At 41.3% G+C, this 12,288-nt stretch overlaps 3 protein-coding genes across 4 annotated transcripts in view; 2 read left to right on the plus strand and 1 right to left on the minus strand.

The window, feature by feature from the left end:
- LOC109711521 (3-oxoacyl-[acyl-carrier-protein] synthase I, chloroplastic) lies at positions 775-7,470 on the plus strand. 2 transcript variants are annotated; one of them, XM_020234619.1, is made up of 7 exons: positions 775-1,437; positions 3,269-3,703; positions 5,314-5,487; positions 6,160-6,273; positions 6,358-6,459; positions 6,933-6,999; positions 7,111-7,470. In XM_020234619.1, the coding sequence occupies exons 1-7, from the start codon at positions 967-969 to the stop codon at positions 7,176-7,178; spliced, it is 1,431 nt and encodes a 476-aa protein (XP_020090208.1). In that variant the 5' UTR covers positions 775-966; the 3' UTR covers positions 7,179-7,470. The 2 variants fall into 2 exon arrangements, with proteins under 2 accessions (XP_020090208.1, XP_020090209.1); XM_020234620.1 differs by having other exon boundaries at positions 776-1,437; positions 3,272-3,703.
- LOC109711522 (trihelix transcription factor ASIL2-like) lies at positions 9,669-11,444 on the plus strand. Its single transcript, XM_020234621.1, has one exon. It carries the CDS (start codon positions 9,864-9,866, stop codon positions 11,199-11,201), a length of 1,338 nt encoding a protein of 445 aa, XP_020090210.1. The 5' UTR covers positions 9,669-9,863; the 3' UTR covers positions 11,202-11,444.
- Positions 11,546-12,288, minus strand: part of LOC109712099 — a 59,226-nt gene continuing 58,483 nt past the window's right edge. Inside the window, exon 8 of the mRNA XM_020235529.1 lies at positions 11,546-11,824. Coding sequence (XP_020091118.1) covers positions 11,577-11,824 — 248 coding nt within the window. The 3' untranslated portion in view covers positions 11,546-11,576. The remainder of the gene's footprint in view (positions 11,825-12,288) is intronic.

Consider the following 12,288-nt stretch of genomic DNA (forward strand, 5'->3'; position numbering starts at 1 on the left):
TGCGATGAACAGTAGGGTACATTTATGACAAGCCCTGGTAGAGAAATACGCTGGTGATTGGAGGTAGGCGGCACGGTTGAGGAGATGATGATTGAATCGTTGAGTAAGATCATTGGTTGGGTCAGTAAATTGGGTTAGTTTGCGTTTTGGGCACCGAGTGCACCGCAATGTTTGATTCGGAGCATAGTGGATGACATGATCCCCTTGTGATTACCTCCTTGATTATTGACCAGGATTATCAGATATAATTGGTTGGGATTTTGCTCTACCTCTTTTTCCTTGTTCATTGATTGCTGTGTGTATGTGTAGGTGTATAACTCCCTCGGCTCATTTCTCTACTCATTTGGGTATAGTGCCTAGTGCTTTAATTAGTAGGACCGAATAACATATTCAGAGCGGACTATGCAGTGAGACTGCACACTACAGATATATAGCTTGCAGTACTTATAATAGTTTTTATTTTTCATTTAGATATTTTGTTGCAAAACTCTAATTTTTCTCTGAGTAACACGGCAACGTATCCCGTCTGAATTGCTAAAGAAGACCTTCTAGCTAGTAATTAGCATCCATACATTTTAGCGTACAAAATCAACATTTTAGCGTACAAAAACAACGAACGCATGCAACTTTACCCTTCATTACTGCGGGGCCCACTTTTTTTCTAGTACAGTTGTCCTGCTTTCGACCGCACAAAGAAGCGCACCCGCTGTTCTGAAGCCAAGCACCGGATCCCCAACTCGCCCCCACCGTCTTTTACCCTCCATCTCTTGATTCTTGAACGAGTCCCCAAATCTGGTTCTTTCCCCTCTCCCCGCCTCGTTCTTATCGCCACTCCCTTCGACCGCTCCGTCCCTCCCCTCTCCTCCCACCTCCGTTATATTCCCCCACCCACCGCACACACCCCCCCTCCACTTCAATTGCACCACCCACCCATTACGCCTCCAAATCCTAGGGTTTCCCCTCGCCATGCAAACCCTGCGCGTCCCCCCCGTCGATGGCCTCCGCCTCGCCGCGGCGCCGCCGTCCCCCGCAGCACCCCGCAGCGCCGCCGTCCGCCGGCCCCGGCAGATACACGCCGCGCCGGGCGTGGTGGTCCGCGCCTCCGCCGCGGCGGCGCCGCCGCCGCGGAGGGAGACGGATCCGAAGAAGCGGGTGGTGATCACCGGGATGGGGCTGGTCTCGGTGTTCGGGAACGACGTGGACGCGTACTACGAGAGGCTTCTGGAAGGGGAGAGCGGGATCGGGCTCATCGACCGCTTCGACGCGTCCAAGTTCCCGACGAGGTTCGCGGGGCAGATCAGGGGGTTCACGTCCGAGGGGTACATTGATGGGAAGAACGATCGCCGGCTCGACGATTGCCTCAGGTATTGCCTCGTGAGCGGCAAGAAGGCGCTCCAGAGCGCTGGGCTCGGCGTCGGTACTGAGGCGCTTAAGAAGGTATTTTAAATCTCTTTCCTTCCTTCTTGTTGAAATGCTTGTGATTGGGCACGGAATGTGATAATGTTTCTGTAGAAAATTCTATCCAGATGAATGAGATTGGAAACTTGCATCTTATTGAAACTAAAATGCTTGTTATTTGATGAAATGGCGCACACTGTTTGAAGTTGAAATGGTTGGGTAGATATCACTTAGTCCACATCTGTTTCTGTACGCACGCCTCCTCTTTTTTCACAGATCTAAATAGCATGAACCTTTACTCTATTTAGTCCCCTCCATTAGCAAAGTGTCGAAACTATTAGTTAGCTGGTGCTTGCTAGGGACAAGAAGCAACTGTTCCTTCGAACACATAATTTACAATGGTTTTGCCCATAGGCTGCATTTTAGAGGGATTCAGTAAATCTTGTATCATGCAAGATGCTTTTAGGACTGTCTTTATCCTCTTGCTTTTCATTTGCTTATATTTCTCTTAGAAGGTTCCTGGATTGTTGAATATCCAAGTTATGAAATCCTCCCTTTGATCATCTTACTGACAAATAGATTGTTGGGAGGACTATCTTGACTAGTCTACTTTGCGGCGCAGATTGTGCCGTTGTGAAAGACACGTTAAATCACCACATCTTGGCACAATAGGTATAGTAGCCTAGAAGGTACGGGGCAGTATCTGATCCCTACTGCCCAGATAAAAACTGGCCCTATCCTCGGTAAGAAGAATTCTGTATAATTTTCTTACTGTTCTAAGGACGTGGTGAAGTGCACGCTCAGCATGCGCAATGCATATATGAGCACTTCTGCTGGTGATTTTTTAGCTTGTCTGCAATATGTGAGAGAAGATCTGATTTAGTTAGAAAGAACTGAGGAAATGTAATGTACAATTGAAATGTAAATATTTAGTGTTATGAAGCACAGTGTAGCTTAACAAATAGCATCTTGGAGATCAAATTACCTGATGCTAGACAAGCAGTATCAATTACGTATCATTGGTGATCAATAAGAAAACTCAAGTGGTTGTCAAGAAGTATGTAGTTGCTATGTATCTTCTCAGACATGGCTAGTATGCTTTCATCTTGGGAATGTTTGTAATAGTCATGTTGGTCATGCATGTGAACTGCTTACATATAAATCTTTGTGGGTGATTTAGGACCACATGCCCATTTGTGATAATATACAAATTCCACAGGTTAGTACAATGGCCCTCCATGATCAAACATAGGAGAAACTAAGGAAAGAAAAGAGAACATGGTAAATATCATACTTGTGGAGGCCACTGAGTGAATAAACAAAAGTGAAAGGAAACTTTGATAAACTTTAATTCGTCATGAGTGAGTGTGGTACTCATTGATTATATCATTGTGTTGTTGTTTCGGTTGGCCCATTCTGGGGCATTCAAAATAGTTTAGATCATTTGATGAAGCAGTGAAATAGAATGTTTGACTACTGCAAGCTGATTGTGACTTATGAATTTCGTCATTATATAATTTTATGTTCACATTAAGTAACTACTTGTCATGTTGGTGATTCTGGGGAGATGGCATTCTAAATGATGTTTCATATCTTGTGTTAGTATTCAAGGGAATTTTTTTAGATTCAGCTTAATTCTAACAAACTGTAATATAGATGAATTAAGACAAAATAAGAGTAGTTGATAGCTCATGGATTTGAAAACCCTAAATTAATTCGATAATTGATTTCCTGCTGATTTTGTGAATACTATTTTGTTTGTAAAGCTTTGCCCATTGGTCATTCTTTATCACTTATCTTTTGGCATTTTATTGCTAGAACTACCATTTCTGTATCTGTCCATAAGTGCATGCTATAATTTTGCTCTTAGCAGATTGAAAAGGTGCGAGCTGGTGTACTTGTGGGGACTGGCATGGGTGGCCTCACAGTGTTCTCTGATGGTGTTCAGGCCCTTATAGAGAAAGGGTACAGGAAAATAACTCCATTTTTCATTCCTTATGCCATAACAAACATGGGCTCTGCATTGCTTGCAATGGATATTGGTTTCATGGGTGCAAACTATTCCATTTCAACTGCATGTGCTACCTCCAATTACTGCTTCTATGCTGCTGCAAATCATATTCGGCGGGGTGAGGCTGATATAATGCTTGCGGGTGGTACAGAAGCTGCAATAATTCCTATTGGTGTCGGCGGTTTTGTAGCATGTAGAGCATTATCTCAGAGGAATGATGATCCAAAAACTGCTTCAAGGCCGTGGGACAAGGATCGAGATGGTTTTGTTATGGGTGAAGGTGCTGGAGTATTGGTATGTACTACTGGTTTTTTCTTATCATCTAGTTTTATTATAGCATCTATCAAACATTCAATGATAATTTGGATCTGATATTATTTGGATAGCAAGTTCACAGAAATTTGCTGACTTGTTCATGAGGCTAAAATGTATGTCTAGTTCTTGTACTATCCGAATATTGAAAAAGTCCTTACCAAGGATTTAAGTGCTGTGGCAGGTGGTTGTGCCCAAATTTTCTAGCACGGTACGATGTGGTCCGTGCCGTGCCTTGCTGATAGGGGTGGAACTGGGCCGGGCTTGGGTCGGGTATTACTATGCCCAAGCCCGGCCCAAAAAAAAATGTTGGGCTTCGGGTCGGGCTTTTACCCAATTTTTTTTTAAAATTGAGGCCCGGCCCAGGCCCAAGCCCAATGCCCAATACCCATCGGGCTTTGTGGAGGCCCATTTTATGCATCTATCATATAATATATGAATACTTTTATTTGTATAAAATTAAAATAAAATACCTATTTTTAGTTTTATCACATCAAAGAAATTAATATCTAAGATCAAATATATCATAATATAGAACTAAATATTTTGTTAATATATAATATATCCTCATATATATAAGTACATATCATTAATAACAATATATACTATATCATTTATTTCTTTTAATAGATAAATAATATATATAATTAAATATTTTATTTTGATAATTAATATATCGGGCTTTTGGGTCGGGCTCGGGTCGGGCTTGGACATGCCCAAATAGGCCCAAAATTTTTTCGGGCCTAAATTTTTAAACCCGGCCCGAACCCAAAGTTGTATTTTTAATACCCAAAGCCTGGCCCAAACATGGCCCATCGGGCCGGGCCTTGTTTAGGCCCGGGCCCAGTTCCAACCCTACTTGCTGAGTGTGCCGGTCACAAAAAATGTGTGTCGACACACTATGACATGAACTATTTCCTTTGGCACCAATGTATTCAAATTGCTTATTATGTACCTTTATCAAATTTCTTGCACTTTATTGAGGTAAGTACTTGCTAGTTTCAAAGAAAGGAAGGCTTTGAGTCATGCCATTAGCACAGGAATTGTATTATGGCAATATCTTGTCGGCACAGTATGACATGGTGGGCACGACCTGTGCCTTGGGTACTTAAATCCTTGGTCCCTAACATTTTTACCTAACACTTTAGTTCTCAAACTTTCTCACTTGTTTGTGATTCCATAATGGTCGCTAAAGAGATTTTAAAAAACATGACCATATTTTCCTATAAAATGAACTTTTAGCCCCCATTCAAATACACTGAAACTAGGAGGTCATTTTATAGAACGGCAGAAGGGTGGTTTCATGGAAAACCTTACATTCTGTAACTGTTAGCAATGAAATTGCAATATATCGGAATATTCAGGGATATAAGTGTTTGAGTTGCAAATTGCAGTAGTAGGATTTCACAGAGTCTGTCCATACATTTTACCCTTTTCTTAACTTCTACTTTTTCAATATTCAATCTAACTTTGAGTATTGACTTTAGCCAAAGTTGTGAATCACTGTTTTAGTACAAATTATTTTGAAGCAATCTGCTTGTTGTTGCTTTCTAATTTTTTCATTCTAACAACTCTGCTAAATCGGTGAAAAGGTAATGGAAAGCCTAGAACATGCAATGAAACGTGATGCACCAATAATTGCCGAGTACTTGGGAGGTGCTGTGAACTGTGATGCTTATCATATGACAGATCCTAGATCTGATGGTCTTGGTGTTTCATCTTGTATTGGGAAGAGTCTTGAAGATGCTGGAGTTGCACCAGAGGAGGTAATTTAAATGCTTAGTTCTGTCTATAAGCATTTGCTTGTTGCTTTTATTCTATTTTCATTTTAAATTTACTAGAGCGCCTGTTAACCGCTGGTGGTTTAGCACGGCCATGTTGTTTTCCTGAGGTAATTTGAGTCTCATAAATTTAGAAAGAGAAAAAGTATAGTATATACCTCAAGCTTCCCTTCCTTTTGTTGTATGCTTTGAATATTTCTATTTTCTTTTTTTCATATTGTCCAGTATATATTACTATAAAATACAGTAGTACATGTTGATTGTTGATATACTAATACCTTTGCATCTGTTCTTACACCCTAATCTATTTTGATTGTCAATTATTACGAACTTCATTCTATTTTATTCTATTATGCTTCATGCATAGGGCAAATGTCATCCTAACTGGCAATGCATCATCCATGATCCTTGCCATCTATTCGTGCATTTCTCTTTGGAAAATTTTCACTTTTAAGATCTATGTCTAGCTGCAATTTTCCTGTTGCTCAAGAAAGAACTGTTATCTGATATTCCAATAAGTGTGTGCCAACTGAAGTCATTTCAAGATCCAATTGAGCTAATATCCTGCATGCTCAGTCATGAATTCTTGATGTGTAGTGAAACTTTTGAAAAGCATAGTTTCTCTGTTCAGAAAGACTAAGTGATGATTCCTTCCAGGTTAATTACATAAATGCCCATGCTACTTCAACTCTTGCTGGCGACCTAGCAGAGGTGAATGCTATTAAAAAGGTTTTCAAGGACCCATCGCAAATTAAAATGAATGCAACAAAGGTCAGAATTTCTTTTTCAGATTTTCAACTCTGCAAAGTTTTCAGGATTTTTATCTCCTTTACAGATATATCCATTTTTCTTCAGTCCATGATAGGGCACTGCCTTGGTGCGGCCGGGGGGCTGGAAGCAATTGCAACTATCAAAGCCATAAATACTGGATGGCTGCATCCCTCCATTAACCAATTTGTGAGTACATGAATATAGAAATGATCAAGTGCTTTTCGTAAGCTAATTATGCAAGCAATTCTGTAGTTCCATTTCTAGTCTACAATTTATCTTGATTGGTAGTTAGCCAGTTTATTTGCATACATATCTGCCGTTATTGGTTTTCAAAACAAGTTAAGGGATGGAAATTCAGCTTGACGATACAATTGATTTGCCATTTTCAGCGTGAGTTCACAATCAAATAAGTTGTAAACGGGTTGGATTGTTGAGTTCATGATTTCTTAATTAATTAGTATAATCTCTATCTTTAGTAATATACAGAACCGGATAATATGATTGCATGACTGGTGAATGCATTGACGTCTTACTATATTATCTAAATTGGAGTTTTCAAATTCAGTCTCTGGAAAGGAAAAGCAGAGGATTTCATGTTGACAATTCCTGTCGTATATGGCAGTCTCTGCACTTTGTTAATTAAATTCTACTGACTGCAGAATCCAGAGCCTGCAGTTGAATTCGACACAGTAGCAAACAAAAAGCAGCAGTATGAAGTGAATGTTGGTAAGTCGCAACTCTCTCCCTCTCTCTCCTGGGCGCTCTCATTTGTTTGCTTTTGCTCTCTCGTTCTCTTGCTCTCGAGCTTGCTTGATGTATGTGAAATTTACCACGCAGCTATATCTAATTCATTTGGATTTGGAGGACACAACTCGGTGGTGGTATTTGCACCTTTCAAGCCATGATCCATCTTTCATCGGGGTGATAGGAAAAATTTCCACTGTTGAAGTTGGATTATTTGTGCCTACTCGGCTTCTTTCTACGTAGTATGATTTGAGTTTTTGGCTTGAAGAGCGAGCTATCATTTTACACCGGAACCTAGGTTCCTTCATTGTCAAGGGAAACCCTATCTTGAGCTTTCTTTAGCCCCGTTTTATATCTTTATTTTTGCGTCGTTATGTTGTGAGAAACTCAAAATTTCTTGGAAATTATTTCGGATATCTGATGAGAAATATTCTTTTCCTTTCCTAGGGGAAATTCTTTTCTCTTGTGCTTAAACCGTTCACTGCATGAAGTATAGGATAAGATCAGTAGCCGAACAGAGGTTAGTGTTACTACCTTGTAAGGTAGTTTAAAGCAAACCGCGCAACACGATACCGAACTCCCAATAAAAATCCCAAATAATTAGGATTATATGGTTTGGTGGTGCATAACATAACCGCAGTTTTGACAAGTCGACGGTAGAAGTTTCCGGGAGGGTGAGTTACACCCTTATTAGTTGAATTTTTGATAAAATTTTATTTTGATCATAAAATTAAACAGACTAAAATTTTGGCTATTTAGATAAAATCCAATCAGAATTTTGGTGACCGTCGACGTAATTTAACCATTTTTGCAAAATATCAAGTGCGCAGTTGTTCAGGATGGTATTTCTAAATCTTCATACTCGTCCCATTCTTATTTATTTTGCACGTAGAAAACACTTTTGTCGACTCTCAGTGATGTTTTTATGTCAATCTATACTGGCTATTGAACTGAAATTTGTTTCTCTACGTAGGAACATAACAATTAGGCTTGAATTTAAATTATGGTATTAATGGATGACTAATGAATTCATACTATTGAGCTGGAAGAATGCACTTACGTATGGATAATAATTTTTCCTGAAAATTGAATAGTTTAGATTGTTTGGAGGTCAAAGTAAAACTTGGTTGCAGTTTAATTATTATTTTTTTCAAAATAGTCGTAGTTTACTTATCTATCTTAACATTAAGGCAGCAAAATACGATCATGTTCTCCGAATGGAGCTCCGGCAATGAGATGCCAATTTTTCTTTGGTGTAATTTGAATTATTTTGTTACCTCCTAATTGTGGAGATGAAAAAAACTAGGAGGGTGAGAAATTTGTAGAAATTGATAATTTTTTGTATTTCTTATTTATAAAATATTATTATATGTGACCTGAAAATTTTAACTGTTTTGCATTGTTACAAGGTAAAAAAAAAATAAAAATTGTTAATTTTATTTCCTAAAATTTGTGCTCAAATAGTCAAGAACGGTAGGAAAGTGATTAAAGATCTAACCAATCCAAACCTAATGTTTCCACCCTACCAAAAACCGATATCTATATGCACCAATTATCAAAAATGAAACGTCGCCAATTCTACTCTAGTCATATTGTATTGTACTTCGTTCTTTCCTATCATTGCTTCTTTTTAATAAAAACTTAAAATCATGACAGTTTTTCTAATAATCGCTCATTAGAGTTTCTCCTCGTAGCCCTAGCCCTTCTTCCCTCATCCCGTGTGCTTCATCACAGCATGAACCGAGCATGGCAACTACATCAGCCACATCCACATTTCTTTGTTCCCCTAATTGAGATGCCAACTAGAAAAGAAAATTTTACATTACTATTACTAATCTACTGGGTGTGACCACTTTGTTATTTGAAAAACGTAACATGATCCTTAATTGTTTTTCAAAATTCTTTTCTTCACATGTTACATGTTAGATTTTATTAGATTTTTTGGTCATTTAAAATTTATTAGTCCTTTTGGGCAGTCTGCGAGCTCAACTAATATTTCTATATATGAGGTTGTATGAGTTCAACCAAAAAAAAAAACAAAATCTGGCATACCTAAGAGCAAAATCCTATCATTTACTTCTCTTTTTTTCTATTTTCTCGCAATTTATCTTTTGTGTTGATTTTTATCGAGTTTTCTAGTATTTCGCTGAATCTTCTAAAGCTTGTTGGGTTCATCTTGTGTTATCTTGAAAGTGTGCCGACAAAGAGAAACATGAACGTTGTATCACTGAAAGTAATTGCCGAAAAGCCTTCCACGTTGATGGGCAATTTTGCTTTTAGAATAGTACTTTACAAGCCTCGATCTACATGTCTTTTCTAATCTATTTTTTCTACAATATTTATTATTTAATTTTTTTCTGAATTTTTTTAAAACTGAAATTAAACTTTCGAATTGTTTTTAAAAATATTTTACTAAAAGATTAGAAAGGTTTTCGAACATTTCACATGTTTATACTTTAATCTTTAATTGTAAAAAAAAAATGTAAATCTAATTATATAATCTATTTACTTGTGTTCTAATTCCAAATAATAATTATATTTCTTCATATACTTAATAAAAAAATGAAAATTTTTAAAGTTAAAAGACTGATTTGTAAAATTGGGACGGTAGAGGGACTAACCTACAAAATAACCACCAAAATAATACCGGGCGGCGTCAAAACGGCCGTCATGAGGGGGTACCGCCGGTCGGCAGAGAATTCCCAAATCCCAAACCCTTCCCCCCTCTCCCGTCTCCCCACCAACCATAATAAAATCTCCCATCTGCCCCACCCCCAATCCACTCTCCCTTCTTTCGTAACCCACCGCCGCCGCCGACGCCGACGCCGCCGACTCCTCAGATCTCCATGGAGGACGAGGAAGATCAGCCACGCTCGCCGTCCCCCTACTCCTCCCGATCCCCTTCCCCTTCCCCTTCCCCCTCCCCTCCTCCCATCACCATCGTTGCTCCCTCCTCCGCCGCCGCCGCCGCCGCCGCCGCAGCTGTCCAACCCCCGCCCCTGCCCCCCAACGGCCGCCACCTCTCCGACCCCGTCACCATCGCCGCCGCCGCCCCCCACCCCCACGCCCACCCCGCGCACCAAACCCTAACCCTCGCCCTCCCCATCCAGCATCCCCGCCCCTCCCCCTCCCCGTCCACCTACCACCAACACCAACAAGGCCCCTCATCCGGCGGCGGGGGCGGCGGCCGCGAGGACTGCTGGAGCGAGGGCGCGACATCCACCCTGATCGACGCGTGGGGCGAGCGCTACCTGGAGCTGAGCCGCGGTAACCTCAAGCAGAAGCACTGGCAGGAGGTGGCCGACGCCGTCACCAGCCGCGACGGCTACACCAAGACCCCAAAGACCGACGTCCAGTGCAAGAACCGCATCGACACCCTCAAGAAGAAGTACAAGATCGAGAAGTCCAAGCCCTCCACCTCCTGGCCCTTCTTCTCCCGCCTCGACCTCCTCCTCGGCCCCAACCAAAAGACCCCCAACCCCAACCCTAACCCTAGTGCTAATAATAATAATAATAATAATAATAATAATAATTCCAATAATAATAATAATCCCTCCTCCTCCTCCTCCAAGATCCCGTCCGGCGTCCCGATCCGGCCGCCCGTCCACCCCCAATTCCCCCAGCGCCACCGCACCCCCCACCTCTACCACAACCCCCACCCCGCCGGCACTAAGAAGCAGCCCCAGCTGTCCCCGCCCTCCATCTCGTCCGAGATGTCGGCCGAGTCCTCCGACGGCTTTCCCCCAGAAACTGCGGCCAACGGGGGTAAGAAGAGGCGAAGAGTAGAGGCGGAGGCGGACGAGGAGGAGGAGGAGGAGGAGGAGGAGGAGGAGGAGGAAGAGGACGCGGCGAGGACTGCGGGGCTCAGGGAATTGACCAGGGCGATCCTCCGATTCGGGGAGGTGTACGAGAAGGTGGAGAGCTCCAAGCTGCGGCAGGCGATGGAGCTGGAGAAGCAGAGGCTGGCGTTCGCGAGGGAGCTCGAGCTCCAGAGGATGCAGTTCTTCATGAAGACCCAGATGGAGCTTTCCCAGCTGACGCAACACCACGGCAGCGGCGGCGGCGGCGGCGGGACTAGTACTAGTACTAGGAGGAGGGCGAGCGGTGCCGGCCCGAGCAGCAACCACCACCACCACCACCTCCACCACAAGAACAACAGCAGCAACACCCACAATACAGGGTAGGGGAGCAAGAAGGGAAGTCCAATGCCTTTCTCCTTCTAGAGTAAGATCCTTGCATCCTATGTTTGAATCTATAGGCCATTTAATTTGTAGGATCTCTAACTTTGCCGCAAGAGACTTGAGCAAAGCTTACTAGTATTAGCTGTATCAGTGAGTGGAATTTATTGGTATTATTGTTGTGTGATGATAATCCTTTGTGTTTACTGCTTCATCATTATGTGAAAAAAACTGGAGGCTGTTTTAATAGCTGTGTAAGTGAATGGTAAGAATATTGAATGCCGTAAATAGAAAGAACATTAGTAAAGCTGTAAATGAAACTGGAATCTCCAAAGTAAGCAAATTATTAAGGTACATGCTGATGAAGATGCCCTGTTTGTATTAATTAGACCAAACGTGGATGAAGCCCTCCGTGTTACCGGTATAGATCTCGTTCCGTTCTTCGTCATAATATATAGCTGTGATATTTTTGAGGGCTCTTTGAGGAGTGCTCCGAACGGTAGATCGGTTCGTTTTGTCCGCATTGCGATCAGCGATCTGGAGTGTAGGATCGAGGGGGGAGATCTTTGCCACACACTTTCCAGTGAATATGCTGCTCATGTTAATCGATCCAGGTGTATCTGCAAATTCTTTTTTTTTTTTTTTTGCAACTCGAAATGTTAGTTATAATTCTGTGATAGAAATAGCGGAACTGCAAAATAAACAAAAGATGAGTGATGACTTATTTTGCTCATCTGGTGTTGATTGAAGAGTTTGTTTTTGCATAATTTCATTCCTAGACTAGATGATCAAACGGAACCTGTTGAATGAAAGAAGTAACTGTTGTCCTCTTGATGGTTTAAATTCGGCAAATGGTTCACCACATTTTAAATGCTGTAAACTATCCACCATGTTTGTAGTTTTGAAAGAGAGCAGGGAAAAAGAAGAGCAAGAATCTTTTTTTTTTTTTTTTTTTTTTGGACTAGCATAAATTCACATATTTCCTTTTCCCCTAACAAAAATCATTGTGCCAAAAAAAATAAAGCTCTAATAAATGTGATGTTTAAGTAGAGTTGTCTGAAGAAATATTGACAACATTTTATCATAATTCTCT

The sequence above is a fragment of the Ananas comosus genome, linkage group 6 (assembly GCF_001540865.1).
Source record: "Ananas comosus cultivar F153 linkage group 6, ASM154086v1, whole genome shotgun sequence".
NCBI classification, from domain to species: Eukaryota; Viridiplantae; Streptophyta; class Magnoliopsida; order Poales; family Bromeliaceae; genus Ananas; species Ananas comosus.